General features: G+C 42.6%; 1 protein-coding gene across 1 annotated transcript; it reads left to right on the forward strand.

Moving 5' to 3' along the window:
• Positions 1–4474: 4474 nt before the first annotated feature.
• pnp6 (purine nucleoside phosphorylase 6) lies at positions 4475–16845 on the forward strand (the record flags this gene model as incomplete). Its single annotated transcript, XM_083763047.1, has 6 exons — positions 4475–4593; positions 9696–9865; positions 10904–11007; positions 14253–14428; positions 15458–15648; positions 16649–16845. The coding sequence occupies exons 1-6, from the start codon at positions 4550–4552 to the stop codon at positions 16843–16845; spliced, it is 882 nt and encodes a 293-aa protein (XP_083619173.1). The 5' UTR covers positions 4475–4549.
• Positions 16846–20631: the final 3786 nt, after the last annotated feature.

Raw genomic sequence — 20631 nt, forward strand, 5'->3', positions numbered from 1 at the left:
CACAGTCACACACAGTGAAAGTGGCAGTGATGACATAAAGGTGAGCAGACAAAATAAAGGGGTAGGCCTAATATCACTTTTCACTTAGCCTATATTAGCCTACCTTTAACGTCTGTTTTTCATGGACATGCACAAAACTAGGCTAATTGTTATTAGCATTAGCTAAATGAATCCACCAATATATTGCTTGCTATATGCTATATTGACTTCGGTCGAATATATCAAACGTCCTTTTCATAAATAGTAGGCTATATAGGCCTATGCATATGCTGCAGGTAGAATGGCATTTCAATGTGCTGTTAAGCCCCCCCCACCCGTCCCCATGCACGGCTGTAAATTAATTATGTCAAAAACATGCGTGACATTAGGTGTAGTGTAAACACTCCTGTATAGCCATACCACATTGAAATAAAACAATATACACTCCTTTCCTTATTTTTTTTAAAGGGATATAAGTTCATAATTTTACCACTGTTGCAGTATCCGCGTGTCTGCGTAGCCGTGGGGACTCTTCCAAACTCAGATAGCAACTTTGTTTTTGTTTGCGGTTGCCATACAACAACGCGTCTCCTGGCGCCCCAATGGGCTGTTTTTTGATTGGTCCGTGACTCCGTGGCTTTGACACACGGCTACGGTGGTTGACTTAAAGGACCACTTCACCACTTTTCAACCTATCTTCATATAATAGGTCCTCCTCACTAATAATCATGAAAAAATAGTGCATTTTTTTCCTACTCGGTCTGTGTCCTATTATACTCTATGTCTGTGTCTCATAGGAGGGCTGTGGGCAGTTCAGAAACCGTCTTCCAGTGACATCATCGATGGGGAATCCATCCAAGCTAATAGAAACTGCAGGCTTTCTAGTCCTGAAAAGTTGCAATGCGAAAATGGAAGCCATCGTTCTCACGATGATGAAAATCTAAACATTTTTGTAAAAAGATCTTGTTTAAAAAAGAATCTGCCTAATGATGATGTCACTGGAAGACGGTTTCTGAACTGCCCACAGCCCTCCTATGAGACACAGACTGAGTAGAAAGAAATCATGCCATTTTATCATGATTATTAGTGAGGACCTATTATATGAAGATAGGTTGAAAAGTGGTCCTTTAAAGGGGATCGACTTTGTTGACTGAATTCATTGTCTCCACCAGGCCGAAGGCATGGTGGAGACAATGAATAGTATGTTTTGCACTCCGTCCGTGTGTGTACACAGTACAGCTAATCTCCAGCACCATTAACCCGGACGATGCCACATTTTGAACTGGAAGCCAACGATGAACCTCTGCCAAATTTTCCAGAACAGTCTGTTATAGCGCCATGATGGAGTCTGAAAAGGTGGGTTTTCACCTTTCACCAAGTTTGCAGGATTGGCCCGTTTTGAACAAAAAGCCTCAAATCATGAACACAGCGTGCAATTTACGTGAAATCTTTCACAGACTTTCCTACTAGGCTGAGGAATATATCCCACCCACCCTTTTTACATTGGCCTGTTTTAGCGCCACCAACAGGTGGATTTTTACAAAACACATTTTTGGAACAAAATGCCTCAAATCATCCAATTGACATCCAAGGTGTAAGAAGAAATGGCACCCTTTTCACATTGGCCTATTATAGCGCCACCACGAGGCCACAACCTGACCTGCGCTGGTGGAGACCTGTGCCCTGAGGGGCACTTTTTCTAGTTTCATCTGCATTCACCTCTCCATTTCATGAAAACAAACAAAACAGAGCAAATATTAAACTGCATGCTCTTCTTCGCATGCTATGTGCATGTTGATGCAATTGGTGCGCAGCATCGAATCGTAGCCTACCAGAGCAGCCGCCTACCTATGGAGACTTTCTATTCAATCCCGGAGGATTTTTTCCCCCCTTAAACTGTCTGCAGAATCCTACTCCTATTGTTAGTTAGTCAGTTAGTTAAATGAATGTACTGGCTATACCCTCCCTGCCACCACCTGTTTTCTTTAATAGCTCACTCTTAACCTGAATACCAGACAACGGAAACCATGCAGGCAGACAACCATGAGCAAATAAACTTGCTTAAAAAAAACCATTTCACCATTGAGAGAAAGTATTTATTTCATTTTTCTTAAGCTTAGGCAGATACAGACCCAGTCCCAGGCAGATACAGACCCAGAACCTCCATCTGCTCGCTGTGCTTGATCTTGGTGGTGTAACAATATATAAATGATAGTTATTTAGATTGCAGAGTTAGTTCAGTCAGATATACTTGAGGGGGTTCATGCCGTGCTCAAAGGCGCATACTATACTCAAGGGGTTAACATGCTGCATTGTGGGTGTGTAAGTGTGTGCATTCACTGATAGGCAGTCAGTTGACCAATTGGGCGGGCTACTTATAAGCTCACTATAGACTGCACGCTCTTCCTGCCTTCCTCTGCATATGGTTCCTGGTTGTTATGTGATGTTTGCTCCCACCACCACCACCCCAGCACCACCGGTGGGCTGTTATTTATGTTCCCCATGGGTTTTTTTATTGTATATCTGTATTCTCATTCTATAATAAATATTGGTTAAATCTATTCGTGAGTTGTCTGACTGAACTATAATAACTCTTCACAAATCCACAATCCTAATCCGTGGAGACCCTTGATCCACAGCCTGGGCGTCCACAATCTCCATTTAGAAGCTTGTTCACCTCTGATCAAAGTTAGTAGCCCTTGCATGGAACTAGTTGTGACAGTGCATTCCTTAGTTTAAATCCTGGCATGCTCTTTTTATTGTTCTCTAATCACTCATCATGTTGTGATGGCTTTGACTTTGATAAATGCTCTAGTTTTTATCATTTGAGGCTTATCACAAATCAAATCCGTTTTATCTTTTAAGGACCTAGAGCGAGTGATACACGCTTTTATTACAACTCGCCTTGTTTACTGTAATGCCCTCTACGCCGGCATCACCCAAGCCTCCCTCTCCCGCCTTCAACTTGTTCAGAATGCTGCCGCACGACTTTTAACAGGAACACGGAAATATGAACATATCACTCCCGTTTTAGCTGCACTCCACTGCAGGCTATCCATTTTAAGTTTGTTTTTAAATCTTTAAATGGATCAGCGCCAGTTTATGTTTCCAATCTCCTAAAACCCTATGTTCCATCTAGGTCACTGAGGTCAGCCAATCAAATGCTCCTTGTCATCCCTAAGGCAAGGTCTGAGAGAAGAGGGCACCGAGCCTTTTCAGTCATTGCTCCTAAACTGTGGAACCAGCTACCTAGCCGTGTCAGGCTGGCTCCAACACTACCTGTTTTTAAAACACATCTCTAAACTCATTTCTATTCCCTGGCTTTTAAACCGTGAATAATGTGTACTCCTGAGTGTTTGATTTTATTGTATATGGTTTTATTACTGTATTGTATTATGTTTTATTACTGCTTTGCCTTATTGTACAGCACTTTGGTCAACTTTGTTGTTTTAAATGTGCTCTATAAATAAAGTTGGATTGTTTCCATTGTTAGATTGTCATTGTCATGACATCACAACTATGCAAGGTCTAAGACTCTAGGATGTCTCCAACTATCGAAGCTACCGTAACAAACCAAATAGTTTCGGTTTGATAAGGTAGAAATGTATTTTCTGGCGCTCAGTCGTCCCCACCCTGCCCGGCCCTTCTGGCAAATGCCAGAATTGCCAGACCGTCCAATCCGTGCCTGCATGATAGGGCCACCTGACTCCTAGAACCGGCACTGATAAGTATATAGCGTATATGTCTAAGAGGGTTGTATTCATTCGTGGATGTATTTAATTAAAATATATATATCCTATATTTTCATATTATGTCGTATAATTATAGGCTATACATAACCTTACTGGGTTTTAGATGTGCAGCCAAGTTGCCAACTGTGCTAATAAAAATGAGAAGTAAAGTGATACCGTAACGGCGTAACCTACATTATAAGTCTAAATGTGTAGGCATGTATATGTGCTTATCCTTTTAGCCATTTCTGACTAATAAAGTATCAATCAATTCAATTTTGAAAAGTCATGCGAAAGTCATAGGCCTACATAGGCCTACAAATAGCCACAACAATCCACCGTGATTTAACGAAATAATTTGATATCTCTATATATACTGGTATAACAGCCTACATTGGATTTACGAAGTTTTTAAATTTTGGACAAAATTCTTCATGATCTCTCCCTCCCTCCCTCTCCCCCTTTCTCTCTCATTCTCTCCCCCTTTCTCTCTCTCTCTCTCTCTCTCTCTCTCTCTCTCAACTGTTCCCAGGCCTGTCTCGTTGAATTCCTGCAGTCTGTTAGTGTGTACGGGTCAGTAAGCTGCTCAGTCTGTCAGAAAATAGGATTTGGGAGGGGGCGGACATGAATCACTCACTCCTTTTCATTTCAAAGGAACCGGCAGCGTCTACGACTACGTGCTCCTCCTCCCCCCGTCATAACGCCCTGCGTGACGTCATTGCGCAACGTGACCTCCCCGAGCGAGCTGTCACTTGCCTCTGCTGATGAAACTATCCAATCCTACTGAATATCAGTCAGAATAAGAACCGTTTCATCGATAGTTTCCTTTGGCATTAGACATGGACGACATGGCAGCATCGCCCTCCGTTAATCTGAGCAGCAGGTAGGTAAGATAAGATAAAGGGTTGTTGCGCTGCCGCTGCGTGTCGTGTCGTGCGTGGAGAGAAATGCTGTCCACCTGACCTGGCTGGCTGATGGTTGTCAAGGCTACGGCAAGAAATTATGCTGAACTCCAGAAAATGTTCAAAACATCTGAATCTAGTATAGGCTTTATTTGCTAAGAAGCGTTGATGCCATATAGCCTATACACTGGCTACTACTTCCACTTTTTTGATTAGGCTATAGCCTAATCTGATCATCCAAGTAACGTTAAATCAAACATTCATATTCTGTAACCGTTAAAGAGCTTTAAATGAAGATAGAACTACAACAAAATGCTTAGCTACGACGCGGTGTCGCTTGCCGACAAGAACTAATACAAACACATCGATGCGAACTGTAGATCTGTTCTGTCGGTCGACGACACCGTCGTACGAAGAAGTGTGAGATGGGCTTAAACGCCGGGTAACCCCATAATATACGCACGCGCAACGCAAGCGTGGATGGACCACCACTTAAAGAGACAGTTCACCACAGCAGGGATGCACCACATTGGGCGGAGAATAAAGTCAAAAATGGGACTTGGGAAGCGGATCAGATTTGTATTTGAGAGAGAGAGAGGCGCTGTGTTACATATCTGTCAAAAGCACTTACTGTGCCTGGCAGGCATGCCGTTCCCACACACACACACACACACACACACACACACACACACACACACACACACACACACACGGTCTGAATGAAAAGTGCTGATCCCAGCTGGAGAGTTCATGCATGGGGCTTCTGCAGGCAGCACCACGGACAGCTCCGCTCCGCACACAGCTGGCCCGCTGCTGGGGCGTCTTTCATTCTCTCATAGCTGAAGCTATTATGCTTGAGCAGAGGTTCCAACTCATTCAGCCTGCCCTGTCTGTCTATAACCATTACTTTGCCGTGTGGACATTTTGTTTTACAAGGCCAACTGTGTGTGTGACTTATATTGTAATGCCACAGCATGCAGCACAAGGGGCAGGACACATAGACATGAAGTTAACATTACATAATTATTCGAATCAATCATTGTGCCAAGATAGTTTATTTTAAAGCTTAACCCTAGAACACTAAACACGGGTGATTTTCACCCAGACAACATTATATTTTTGTAATTTTCATAATGTTTCATGATGCAGTGACAGAAGGTATAGGCTATTCTTCTTGTTTTTCTGCCCACATCCCTGTTTTTTTAGTTTAGTGATAGAGTGATATAGAAAAATCCCATACACCCACAATGGGCTTTTATTTTTATTTTTTATACTGGACCAACATGTCCAAGGAATGGGTGGATCAAAGGAGAAGTTCCCATTTTTTTTTTCTTTTTTGTGTGAATATTTTTAAAATAATACCCATGCAGTACCCACATTTTTCACCGATTTCTCCCGCCTATGATATCTATTTTTATTTTTTATTTTTTTAGTACAGAATTCATTCCATATGTTGAACTGACCCCCCCCCCATGCCAAAGTGCCAGCACTCACCCAGCAGTCTGCCGTCACCCATGTGGCTCTCAGGGCGTCTGGAGGATCAATAAGTGTTTCATAAATACTGTGACAAAGATTGAATACAGTATAGGAACCTGCAGGATTAAAGGACAACTTTAGTTTTTTTCAACCACGGTTCATGTTTTAGGTTGTTATTAGAGAAAGTAAAATATGAAAGTTAATTATTTTTCATTTGCTTCTTTCTTTCGTTTTGGGGATTTGAGCTGTTTTTGACATGGGGGCGGGGCATTCGAAAATATGTATTTTTTTACAAAATGTTATAGCGATTTATCTTTTTATTCTTCTTCGTCGTGTCTGGCCATCCTCATCACGTCTTTCCAGTGGTTGGCGCAGGCGAGTGCAGCGGCATTTGGCTCGGCCAGTACATTGTGGAGCAGAGATACATCTCATGATGTGGTCCATTGTTTGTGGTTCGCCACACACACAACCAGCTCAGTGGCCTTGTGGTTAGAGTGTCCGCCCTGAGACTGGGAGGTCGGGTTCGATCCCCGGCCGGGTCATACCAAAGACTCTAAAAATGGGACCTAGTGCCTCCCTGCTTGACACTCAGCATCAAGGGTTGGATTGGGGGTAAGTCCCTGCGACATACCAGCGTCATGTCCAGGGGATGTACTTGTACATCAAGCTGCCTCACTCTACAGAAACAGGAGATAGGCTCCTGGCCTCATGGCTCGGCAAGGCTACTTATACTTACTTACACACACATGCATCAGAAAAAGTTAGTTTCCATTTTTTCATGGATGCCTTGCAGTGTCCTTCGCCGACCCGTAGACGGTTCAACGTTTTCCAGACGGCCCAAGATTGATCATGGCCAGTCGCAAGACATTCATCTGGGGTGATGCCTCTCTCTGTCCATTGGGAAGCTGCTTCTGGACCTGAGCCATTTTTGGGGGGCAAAGTGTTAGTGCAGTGAGTGCTGGTTGTCATGCATGGGCCTGCTTTGTGCGCTCGGCTTTGGCAGTGACTGCTCTGCGGATGTCAGGAGGGGGCGATGCCAGAGAGGGCATATAGAGGCAGGGTATGGGGGTTGTTTTGATGCACCCAGTCACTATCCTGCAGGTCTCGTTGAGGATAGGGTCTATAGTTTGCGTGTGTGACTTGATTTATACCATGCAGGGTAGGCATATTCGGCGGTAGAAAAGCACAGGGCTAGTGCCGTTGTATACGCAGCGTGCTTGGGTGAGCTCCCCACTTTGAGTTGGTTTTATTGGCGCAGGAGGTTGTTCCTCATGGTGGACACCTTGGCTCTCGTCTTCTGGATGTGCTCTGGTCTAAGGTCACTCCCAGGTAGACTGGGTGCTGGTGGTTCTCAAGCCTTATTCCCGTTTGGCCTCCTTGTTGGTGGAAGCTGCAGATTTGTGTCTTCCCGGGGTTTGGACGCAGGTGGTTTTCCAGATAGTATGTGGACATATCTGTCAGTCCTTGTTCCAGGGTTGACTCTTTTTATTATTATTTACTATAGAGTAGACAAGACCCCAAGAAATTATATTTGACCACAAAAGATCACTGGATCTACTGAATGTGTCAAACTGACATATTCAGGTGGCACAGTTGGTAGTGCTGTCGCCTCACAGCTAGAAGGTCCTCGGTTCGAATCCTGCTCGGGACGCTGTGGGTGCTGGCGGCGTGTTTCCTCCTCTGCGTCATCAGTGCCCATACCCGAAGGCGGGGTTGGCGAAAGGGCCTTTCTGTGTGGAGTTTGCATGTTCTCCCCGTGTCCCCTAGGGTAGGTACCCTCACAAAAAACATGCAGTAATCCTGGTCTCTAAACTGCCTTCCCCTGGCCAGCCGGGACGCCTGATGGAGGGGAAAGAAACTGGTTGGAATAACGTGTTCCTTCAGGCATGAAGGAAGCATGAGTTCAAGTCCGTTGCTCTCCCATGTCCCCCATATATGGGGACTAGGTTGGCGGAGGGTGTGTAGAGCCCAGGATCACATCAGATTATTGACACAGGGGTGAAAAATGGGTTACAAAATCGTGGGATAAAAAATATATATATATTTAAAAAAAAAAGACATATTGAGACTATGACACACAGTATGGCTTCCCCCAGTAGGCTACCTTCACATTCAGTAGATCTTGTGATATTATGTGGCCAGATGTAATTTCTTGGACTATTTGTAAATAATTAAAAAATAAATCACCATAATATTTTGTAAATAATACCCCCGCCTCCCTGTCAAAAATAGCTAAAATCGCTAAAACAAAAGAAAGCAACACATAAAAAAAAATTAACACTCATCTTTTACTTTCTCTAATAACAACCTTTTAGATCATTTCAGATCCTATAATTTATTTGGTTTCAGTTTTATAATAGCTCATGTTTTATGACCATGACTTGCCCTTCACTGCTCATGTGGGCCCTATTCAAGAATCATGATGTCACAGAGTTTATGAATCACTTATTAAGGATATGTGGTTATACTGGTTAGTTTTATATATCATTTCTAGCGGTAGAAAGGAGTTTCTGTCAATGTCCTGTATTTGTGCCTTAACTAAAACAGAACTCAGAGGTGCCAGTGGATGATTTGTGGGGGTGATAAAAGGCTATGGAACCTCCATTATTTTAACAACTGCGCATCCCCCGTGATAATTACTCCATGGATCTGAGCGAAAACATGCAGAGGAACAATAACTTATTGGCTCACCGTCCCCCTTGTGAAGACATAAATAAATCACTTACTGATTACAAACCAGTCAAATGGTTGGCAGGAAAGCCAATCTCGCTTTCTCAATCCGAGGTAAAAAAAAGTTGTCACACACAGTCATCACTTTCCCTTCAAGAGAGTCCGCAGAGATACATTAATCAAAACCACCTTTTTCAAGGCCTTCTCTTGTACAGTGAGGACAAGACAATAATTACTGTATAAATCTTTTTTTTCTTTTCAGAATGATAAAAAAGGGATAGTTGAGAACGCTTTTCCCCTTTGTACAATTACAGCTATGATCAATAAGCCCCTTCTAATTGTTATTGGCTCATGGTGCTAAAAGTGCTGACTAATGTGAATATGAAGACGATGAGAATTTGCTAAAATTATGATGCAACGGTCTTTTGGATAAAATTGTGTTTAGTTTTATCCAGCATCCTGTTTGTGTCATATTTTAGTAATCTGAAATGTTTGTGTTTTTTAGTCAACTCAATTTCATTCGATTTTAGTCGACTAAATCTACAGTTGATTCATCCATCCATCCGTAGTCTGGCGGTGGGGCAACAGCTCCACCGCAGAGAGCTCCAGACTTCCCTCTACAGTTGATTAATCGACTAAAATGTATTTTGGTGGGCCTTGAAGACATCGTAATGCCTGATTTTACACTTGCGGTTGCATGCTGAAAATAGCCGATCATGTCTTTTAGTTCTACTGGATCTCTTCTCCACTAGTCACTATCATTTTAGTCTACTTTTTATTTGTTGACGAAATTGTCAATACAGTCTATATAGTCATTATGGCTTAGCTTTTATTTAGGTTTTTATTTCGTTTTTGTCAGTGAAAAAAAGGTGACTTTTCTTCATATAGTCTCAGTCGACAAAATCAACAGTGATATTCAGACACATGCTGTTTTCAGTTACAGCTACGAGGACTACAGACAGACTGCAGACTGGCTGCTGGCCCAAACAGAGCAGCGTCCTAAAGTAGCCATCATCTGTGGCTCGGGGCTGGGCGGCCTCGCTGACCTGCTGGAGAACAAAGAGGTCTTCCCCTATAAGAACATTCCACATTTCCCCGACAGCACGGGTACAGAATGTGTGCGTGTGTGTGCGTGTGCGTGTGTGTGTGGGTGTGAGTTTGATATTTTAGGATAAGATAGCATCAGTGGTGGTTAAGTAATATTTTGAGGCATTTTTACTTTACTTGGGTATTTCCAATTTTCAATACTTTTACTTTTACTCCATAACATCTCAGAGGCAAATGTTGTGCCTTTATTCCACTACAATTATTTGAAAACATACATTAACCACTTAACCACACAAAGATTTCAGCCATTTGAAAATAGCCGATATACAAGCTCACAATGCGTCGCAATGCGATGCATTGTGAACTTGTAGATCTGCTATTTTCAAAAGATTTATATACATTTTATACAATTTGAAAACGTGTGAGATGGGACATTGTACATGCTGCGTACTTTCTACTTTGGGTACTTTAGGTACATTTTGATACCAATACTTTTGTACTTTTACTCAAGCAAATTTCTAAATCCGGACTTTTACTTGTAACAGTATTGTTTTCTACATTGCAGTATTGATACTTTTACTTAAAGCTGCTATAAGCAATAATATGTCAACATTTTAATGACCTTTTTATTTTTTTGGTGTTCAGACAACCAGCAATGGGTAGAACGCTCCCAAAAATAATGTAGTCTCTGTGACACATCCAGGGGCCACAATCTGATGTTCCTAGAAGCTTTGTCATTGGTCGAAAAAAAAACCTGGTCGCAATGACTAACCAATCAGTAAGCAGACAGGCAAATCGACCAATGACAAAGCTTCTAGGAAAATCTTTGAATGCAGATTGTGGCCCCTAGATGTGTCACAGAGACAAAAATAATAATTGGGAGCGTTCTACCCATTGCTGGCTGTCTGAATGCCAAAAGAATAAAAAGGTCATTCAAACTTTGACATATTTTTGGTTATAGCCGCTTTAAAGTAGAAAATGTGAGTACTTTTTCCACCACTGGATAGCGTGTGTCTGTATGTCTATTGTATGTATATGTGACTGGTTGCAGTGCGTGAGCGTTCTAATGGCTTTGCGTGTGCTTTCTGTGCTGTGCAGTGCCGGGCCACGCAGGTCAACTGGTGTTCGGGGAGCTAAAAGGTCGTCAGTGTGTCTGCATGCAGGGGCGCTTCCACTTCTATGAGGGCCACAGCATATACACGGTGAGGGCCACAGCATAAACACGGTGAGGGCCACAGCATATACACGGTGAGGGCCACAGCATATACACGGTGAGGGCCACAGCATATACACGGTGAGGGCCACAGCATATACACGGTGAGGGCCACAGCATGAACACGGTGAGGGCCACAGCATATACACGGTGAGGGCCACAGCATAAACACGGTGAGGGCCACAGCATATACACGGTGAGGGCCACAGCATGAACACGGTGAGGGCCACAGCATATACACGGTGAGGGCCACAGCATAAACACGGTGAGGGCCACAGCATATACACGGTGAGGGCCACAGCATGAACACGGTGAGGGCCACAGCATATACACGGTGAGGGCCACAGCATATACACGGTGAGGGCCACAGCATATACACGGTGAGGGCCACAGCATATACACGGTGAGGGCCACAGCATATACACGGTGAGGGCCACAGCATATACACGGTGAGGGCCACAGCATATACACGGTGAGGGCCACAGCATATACACGGTGAGGGCCACAGCATGAACACGGTGAGGGCCACAGCATATACACGGTGAGGGCCACAGCATGAACACGGTGAGGGCCACAGCATATACACGGTGAGCCAGCTTAGTCTTGATGCTTGATGGACAACTGGACAACTGGAAGATACTACTGGAATGACATTATTTGTGAGCAATGTCCCTCCAATATTTTGGCAAAATATGTTTTATTGTAGGCCTACAGTACGTGTACAGAGAACCTGGTTTAAGTAATTATGCGGGACAGGATAACATCTAGAACAAGCATTTCCTAAAATGTACAGTGAAGCACTGAGAAAACTGTTTCGCCTTTCTTGGTCATTTTTTTCCAAACTTGACTACGGTAGCGGTGGTCTCAAAAACATAAGGGAAACTTTGACAGAAAAATACTTGCTCACTGTATAATAATTTGAAGTAAAAGTAAAACTCAACTCGACTTCTTCTTTTATCATGCTCATAAACTGCTCTGTGCTCAAAGTGCAATTAAAAAGCAAACGTTTCAGTCCTAAGACCTTCGTCAGTGATAAAATAAAAGAACATATTTTTTCTTAAGTCTCAGTCTATTTTGTATACGGTGAGCGAGTCTTTTTCTGTAAAATTTTCCCTAAAATGTACAGTGTCACATTGAAAAGAGAAATGTAATCTTCTCTCGACTCTCACACTAGGACGATGCATGGTCAATTGGTCAGAAACATATTGGAATATCCACATTCCAGTTCTCAACGGGCCCGAAAATTAAGGCCCGGCCCTAACTGGGCCCTAACTGATCAGGCCCTAGGCCCGGCCCGGCCCAACTAATTAGCATAGATTTTAGGCTCGACCCGGCCCTAAAATGTCGGGTCGGGTCGGGCCTGGTCGGGTTTGTGCAGAATTTGAGAACTCTACACAGAGTAAAAGTGAAACGCCAGTCAGCACCATCTTCATAATAGATAAATACACAAACAGACAGAACAGAACTATTATTATATATTCTAAACAAATTCAATATATATATATTTTTTTTTTCATGGAGCCCCAGGCCCGGCCCGGCCCTACTGATTAGCATACATTTTAGGCCCGGCCCGGCCCTAAAATGTCGGGTCGGGCCGGGCCTGGTCGGGTTCGGGCAGAGTTTGAGAACTCTAATCCACATCACACATTAGGCCTATACCATTGTCTTGAATTAATTAGAAGAAAACATAGGCAGATGAAGGCAGATGAAGGCTGGCTATGCGAGGCTACAACAACACCAGACCCTGATTGACAGACAATGCAGCTGTCCTGATTCAAATTATGCAAATGTGCTGAGTGAAGGCATTCCAGAGAGTTCATCTGCTTTAGCTCTGCCAGATTGGAATCATCAGGTCAGTTAAGTGAAGTCCAGTAGTGTTTATTGCGACCGAAGGAACTATGGAATCGTGCATTTCCCGAACAGTGTGTGTGTTGGTTGGTTGGTCGGGGTGGCCAGCAACGCTACATTTGACCTCAAACCCTTAGATCTCCATATATGGAGCTGACCTGTTCTGACATTCCATATGTTGATCCTTCCCCATCCATCCTTCCTCTCCCTTTTGACTGATACCTGTCCATTTAAACTCTAGACGGGCCTGCCCCAAAGTTATTAGTGCAGCCGTGCCCGGCAGCCGGCGAAAACTAGAGTTCTTAACAGACCCGAAAATTAAGATCTTACCCCCCATGCCAAAGCGCCAGCGTTCACCCAGCAGTCTGCTGTCACCCAGGCGGATGATACCTTGCCTGCCTCAATGGTTTGGTAATCTGAAATTACATACAGTATGGGCATTTAGCGTTGGAATAGGCAGGGAATGACAAAGCTGCATTTTTACATTAGCATGTTGTGGCTTTTGGGCTATGGGATCTAGTTGCAGTCTCATAGCCCATATATTGTGGTTTTATCTGTTGTTGGTTGTTGTCTGAGCAATCTGGAAGAAAAGTGAATGCCGATTGTGTCATGCTTTGGCACACATGAATGATCAATGCATGCTGGCGGGGACCTTTACCGTACTGTATACAGTAGCTAGCTATACGTGGTTGAATGATCACCTGGTGAGGCACAGGGATAGTCAATCATCAGTAAGAAAACAAGCCAGTGCATGTGTGTTACTTCACAACTGTGGCCTTTGGCCCAGTTGACTATAAAGACCTACTGTAAGGGCACAATAATCATGAAAACAAAGTACAGTCTCATAATACACCAGAGGTATCGCAATCCTCTATCTATCTATCTAATCTAGGATTAACGGAGGCCCTAAATTATGATATTTTAAATGCCTCTGACTCAATTTTATTACATTAAATTGAACATCACAATGGTTAACTTACATGACACTGCACTTAAATGAACTCTGGACAAGTGGACATCTGACACTAGTGTGTTCTACTTGGATTTGTCACATGTCTGTCTGTCTGTCTGTCTGTCTCACACTTTGCCAAATGAAGCAGAAAGTCCAGTAGGCTATGGTCATACTTAAAAGAAGATGGTTTGTGGTGCTCTCTCAAGCTCTCTTAGATTTATATTAGGATACATTTGTGTGACTGTAAAGACAAAACGGAAATGGGGAGGAGGCTTCACTTCCGCTTTATTGCTTACTCATGATAGAGCTTCCGTTCTCCGGACTGTATGATGGAAGCAACAGTCTAGCAACGCGAGCCTACAGACAAACAGACACTGCATGTCCCAACTCAAAGTTTATATAATGTACAGTATCCAAATGTCTCTCTTCTACAGGTGGCATACCCAGTACGCGTGTTCTTTCTGCTGGGCGTGGAAACTCTCATCGTGACCAATGCGTCAGGCGGCCTCAATGGCAGCTTCAAAGTGGGCGACATCATGCTCATCAAAGACCACATCAACATGCCAGGCTTCGCTGGGCAGACCCCACTGCGTGGGCACAATGACGAGAGGTGGCGCGCGCGCACACACACACACACACACACACACACACACACTTCGACATGTAGACAGGAGCAGAGTAATATAGTAAGAGAGTGGTGACACGCTTTGATCTCGCCGCAAAGCTGGCGATAGTTCCAAACATTGCTCCCTATGGCTGGAACTATTCCATTGAGATAGAATGACACTTCCGCATTCCATTGGTACAATGAGAGTCAACGGGAGTGTCATTACTCTCTTGCTAGATTACTCTGGACAGAAGGAGCCGGGATTCGAACTGCCGACCCATGGATCATTGGACGACCTGCTCTACCTCCTGAGCCACAGTCGCCCCACTTGTTGATCAGCTATTTCTGCTATTTATAATTTTTTGAGGGGCACTAGCCCCTCCTATATACAGGTTTAATGTTTGTTTTTAGTTTGTTTTAAAACGCCAATGAAGGGAACATTTACGTCATTGTCCCTCATTACGTCATATTGTCTCTTTATTGTTAATGGCATTTAATGTTTGTGTTGGCACCGTTTGTTTTACATCACCTAATCAACATGAGTTACTTTTTTTTACCTCTTTTCAAGTATAAAAATAATGTCAGTCATTTCTTTGTATATTTCAGTTCAGTATTTCAGTAAAGTTTTTGATTACCAGGCAAACAAAAATGTATTCTTTATTCATTATGTTCCAATGTTTCATGCCACAAACATGATTAAACCGCTTAAATAATTTAGTTATAGCTACAATTAATCATCAACTTAAATTCGTAATTGTGACAGCCCTATATTTGTATTTTATTCCGTTTTGGGCAGGAACCCCTTTTGGTGTTTTAAACATTATGTTATAATTTAGCTATTGAAAAATAGCAGATCTACAAGCTCGAGCTTGTAGGTCTGCTATTTGACAAAAATCGTGAAAATGTGGCGCAAATCCTGACAGAAAACTGTCAGGATTTAGAAGACATTTTAGAAATGTCGACGTCAGGCCTAAATGGGTTAAAGAAAGGTTTCTACACCATGCATGCATCCAACATGGTGTCTCCATGCAGGTTTGGAACGCGGTTCCCAGCCATGTCGGACGCGTACGACCGCGAGCTGAGTGCCCTGGCCAGACGGGCAGCCGAGGAGCAGGGCTGCGGGTCCTTCCTCCAACAGGGGGTGTACTGCATGCTGGGAGGACCGTGCTTCGAGACCATCGCAGAATGCAAAGCACTGCAGCTATTGGGGGCAGACGCTGTGGGTTAGTATGGCTGTGGCGTATACACTCACTTAAAGGGATATTGTCACAGGAAGGACAGCTTCTCTGCAAGAACGCAAGAACCACATTATTCAGTTTATCAACACGCCGCCACACGCTGTACGACAATAAGGGTTTTCTTTTTACACCGAATAATTGTAGAAATTCAACCTTCTTTGACATTCACAGCTGCTGAGCTATAACATCTTAGAGATACAGATTCTGCTTTTGAGTGACTAAGCATAATGGTGCAGCCAAATGGAACACTGAAAAATTCATAAGCTTTCAGAGATTAATATCTTGGTGCATTATATTACCAACGGCATAAAGATAAAGACATTATTTTCACCCAAAATGTGCTACAGTAGTCTTCAACCAAACCATTTTCAAGAGAAGTCATCCGAGTTAATTTGTCAAACATTATTTATCAATGGGCAGCAACAAAGCTTTCCCTTTTCTCTCAAGGCAAACTCTCAAAGGCAAACTGATTTTAGTTTTAGTCATAGTCTTTTGAATAGTTTTCATATAGTTTTAGTCACATTTTAGTCACCTGGAATGATTTAGTGTTAGTCTAGTTTTAGTCGACTAAATGTCATAAGATTTTAGTCGACTAAATCTACAGTTAATTTAGTCGACTAAAATGTATTTTGGCGGGCCTTGATGCCATCGAAATGACTGTTTTTACACTTGCTGAAAATATTTTCAGCAAGCAACCAAAATTGTAAAGTGACTTGTACTGGATCTCTTGTCCACTGGTCCCTTCCTAACATTTTAGTCTAGTTTTTATTTGTTGACGAAATTGTCAGTATATTTAGTCTCAGTTTTAGTCATCATAGCTTAGTTTTTATTTAGTTTCCATTTAGTTTTCGTCAGTGAAAAAAGGTAGTCGACGAACATTTTTTATCATAGTTTTAGTCGACGAAAACAACACTGGTGCGTGTGTGCGTGCTTGCGTGCATATAGTCCGTGTATAAAAGTACATGTCCTCCTCCCCTCCCTCCAGGTATGAGCACGGTCCCAGAGGTGCTGGTAGCGCGCCACTGTGGCCTGCGCGTACTGGGCCTGTCCCTGATCACCAACATGGTGGTGACAGACTACACCAGCGAGGAGAAAGCCAACCACGAAGAGGTACTGGAAACAACTCGCCTCCGAGCTCAGGACCTCCAGAGGCTTGTTAGCCATTTCATAGCCATGATCTGAATGAGAATGCATTATAAATAAAATTAAGATATAGGGCAAATCCAATGAGCTGTTAGATTAGATAGAGGAGATTTACAGATCTGTTAAAGTCACTTGGCACTTGAGAACTCAATTAGTGCTTTGTCGAGCTGAACGAGTAAGGATAGATGTCTGTCTTTCAACATCTAAAGTTTTGTTTTTAAGCAGGAGAACTGTTTCCTCCTTTTTTTTAAGTGTTATATTGTTTTCACCCTTGAAAATGAGATGATGCGTCTTAAGGGGTTTATGTATCTAATTTGGAAATAGAAATACGTTTTTATTATTTGCCACTTTTTTATGCTTGATTTCGTAGATAGGAAAGATGTAGAGCGACAGGAAACCAAGGGCACAGAGAGGAGATCAGGAGACGTGTGAGAATAGTCTGATTGGAACATGGGTGGTCTGTCGTGAGGACCACAGACCATCTGTGCACTCTCTGGTTGACTTACTAGGGACACCATGAGCCGTTATTAATTTAATAGAACAGTGATTCTCAAACTTTTTTAATTTCAAGTTGGGCCATTATCGGCCACGGGCCCCTATAACTCTGAGGGTGTACAATTTGTACACTTGAGTTATAGATCCATTTGGTTCTTAAGTATCGTGTATCATTTAACTGCATGGGGACCTCCCGGACCTCTCCAAGTATCCCCGGGGGACCCCGCTTTGAGAAGCATAGGTTAAGGGAAGGAAAATGACTGGACAATTGTCTCCAAGATGTGTTATGAAACTAACTGTGAAACACTTTGAAACACTATTTTAGTCTTAAGCAATGTGGTCTGCTGAGTGCTGACTAATAACTAGTTAACACTATTCACTTATTTAACATACTTCCATAGATAACGAGGAAACAGCATTGTTACAGTATAGATTTGTACGTATAATTCCTCTTGTTTGACAGCGAGTGTAAATATGTCTCTGCTGGCTGTAACCGTTTGTCCGAATAGTATATCCGTGTCAGCTAAACATCCGGATATCATATATTAGATATACTGGACACTGGAATTCTGGATGAATGCCTGGGTTTATCACACGGCTGATACCATCATGATGTAGTCGAGTCAAGACCAAGTCCGAAGGGGGGCGAGTCCGACTCTAGGCCGAGTGTGGGAGGGGGTCGCGTCCGACGCGAGACCAAGACAGACGAGAGGCGAGTCGAGCATAGACAGAGGTAAAGTTGGCGCGTACAGAAAACGCACCAACTGCACTCTTATAATGTTAATGTGAAAGAGCTCCTCGTAATATAGATTTAATAAAAGAAAATCATTGCATCATGACTCGTGACTCACGAGTCCCTTGGTCCGAGACCGAGTCAAGTCCAAGTCAAATTTCCGACCGAGACAAGACAGAAAATGTGGACTCGAGACAGGACTCGAGACGAGTCTAGAACCCGATTACTACAACACTGAAAGTATGAAGTACTGTACATTGCATCAACAACATCGCTGATCTCGTTCACAGAAATTCAACGAGACTATCTTACTACCTCTATTACAGTAGGTTAGACAGGATGATTAGTCATCATTGTGGTCCGCAATGAAGCACAGCACTGTACTCTTATCTTAGGAACTAATATGTCTGGACAGCAGCTAAATTACACACAACTCTGAACTTGACCTTAGTGGGTTATATAGGACTGGTTCCCAAACACTGGGCCGGGACCCATTAGTGGGCCGCAGACACATCTTTATGGGTCCCCTTATGTTTTTGTTTCCTACATTTTTAATTAGGCTATTATTATTTCAAAACATTTTCAAAAGACATTCCCCAAAAAAGCAAAACTGTTCATGAATTAAACCAGAATTCAATCTTCAATTCAATTTGTTTTAATAAATTCCATAAATTAGAAGAAAAGTAGTACAAATATCAACGATCAACAAGCTCACAACGTGGCGCAAAGCAACGCATTGTGAGTTTGTATACAGTAGATCGGCTATTTCTCACTAGTTTGGGTCCTGGCTGGGGAGACATCAAATTTCTCTTTTGGGTCACGGGCTAAAGGATTTTGGGAACCAGTGGTTTATAGAGCACTATAACATCTGTTATTGTAACAGGTTTTTCCTTTGCCTTTCATGAGACAAATGTATACCATGTGAATGATGGCGCACCATAGCCATAAGTTGCAGTCTCCTGTCTGTTTTTATCAAAATGAGTCCAGGTTCAAGACGTGGAACTTGTAATGGGGTTTCTCTATGGATAAGACTGTGGTGCAGTACGCCTATAAATAATGCCTAATAATAATTCATAGCAAAGGCAGAGAGTAACATGTTGTGATTAAGTTTTAATCTGTTTGTCTATAATGTATCTTATTTGTTTTTTATTTATTATTGATTCATAATTTCAAATGAACACGTATTTGTATCTACAAATGTGACTGGGTATTTGCAGAGTATATTGAATTCCTCCATCTTAAAATGAGAGTAATCTATTTTCAATGGAACACACACTTATTTTAACAATCTAATATATTTATGTATATAAAATGTATCACATTGGTGTGTCAAATTCACGTGTGCTGTATGTGGATTGATGCCAGTACTAACGGATGTTGGTGTTTTTGCTTTAGTCTCTAAGACACCCGCCAAATTTATTATACAGTATCTGGTGGAAAACTATTTAAAATAAATCTGATGAATAATCGTCATCGGGTTGGACTGGATTCTCCATATATGGCTTTCTTCCACCGGGAACCAGGTCCATGGCCACCAAATCTAATGAATAAATAAAATACAATTATAATTTGCACAACATAACATAACCATCACTAGACATAGCTGTGTTGTGTATAGGGGATGTGTTGAACACAAATCATTTGAGAGGTCCACATGTAACTAATGTTAAAGCAGGACTATAATACTGCATTTCTTCTTTTCAATCTTCCACAGAGCTGATCTTGGACCACCTGCCAGGTTCCCTTAACCATCTCATTTATTAGAACCTAAGAGGCCGGAGTGATCCCAGATCAGCGCTGCGCCTTTGAGGCACTTTCCTCTGGGCTTTCGATTAAGGTGCTAATGCAAGTCTTATATGGGAGAATATCACCGGGGAATGAAGGGAATGAGACTCAGACCCGGCAATGTCATCTGGATGTAAAATCTTGAGCTGTGAGACTCATTATGTGGATCCACAGAATGAGTTTTCAGCCCTAAGATTGATTGTGAAGCTATGTATTCTAATTCTAAACCAAGAAAAGTACTCTCATCTCTTCAGAAATATAGGACATCACGGCTGTATGCTGTTCAAACAGCCATCAACTTGGTGCTGCTGTAGGCGGTGTTTAAGGTTCTGGGCGTATCTTTGTTCTTGTCATGTAGCTACAAAGTGACAGGCTTTTCCTTCATTTTGGTCACTAAAGGGGAGCCGGTTATCCACATCCGTGCTGGGGAAACAACTTGGCAAACAAAGTTGTCAGGCAAAATACACTCAAGTGGTTTACAGTCTGCATGCACCCAATGTGGCCAACGTATGTTGACATGACACGTCAAGCAGCTGACCAAATTGCCGTTCTGTTAAGCTCACCTCAATCGTGCCTCTGAACATTGTATGCATTTTGTTTCTTTCTGATTAATCACCTCTGCTTCGCGTCGGTAGTTAATCACCTTGTCGGTGAATTATCTCCCAACAACGACCAGCTAGCCAGACATTATCCCTTATACGTATTATATATCCCTTGCTCATGGTTGTCTTCGTCTTTGCTAAGCTTTGCAGCGAGAATTGTATAGCAGAGCCTGAACACAAAAACCAAATATAATATTTACAATCCATCCG

Source organism: Protomyctophum parallelum (genome assembly GCF_964188405.1).
Source record: "Protomyctophum parallelum genome assembly, chromosome: 4".
Taxonomy (NCBI): domain Eukaryota; kingdom Metazoa; phylum Chordata; class Actinopteri; order Myctophiformes; family Myctophidae; genus Protomyctophum; species Protomyctophum parallelum.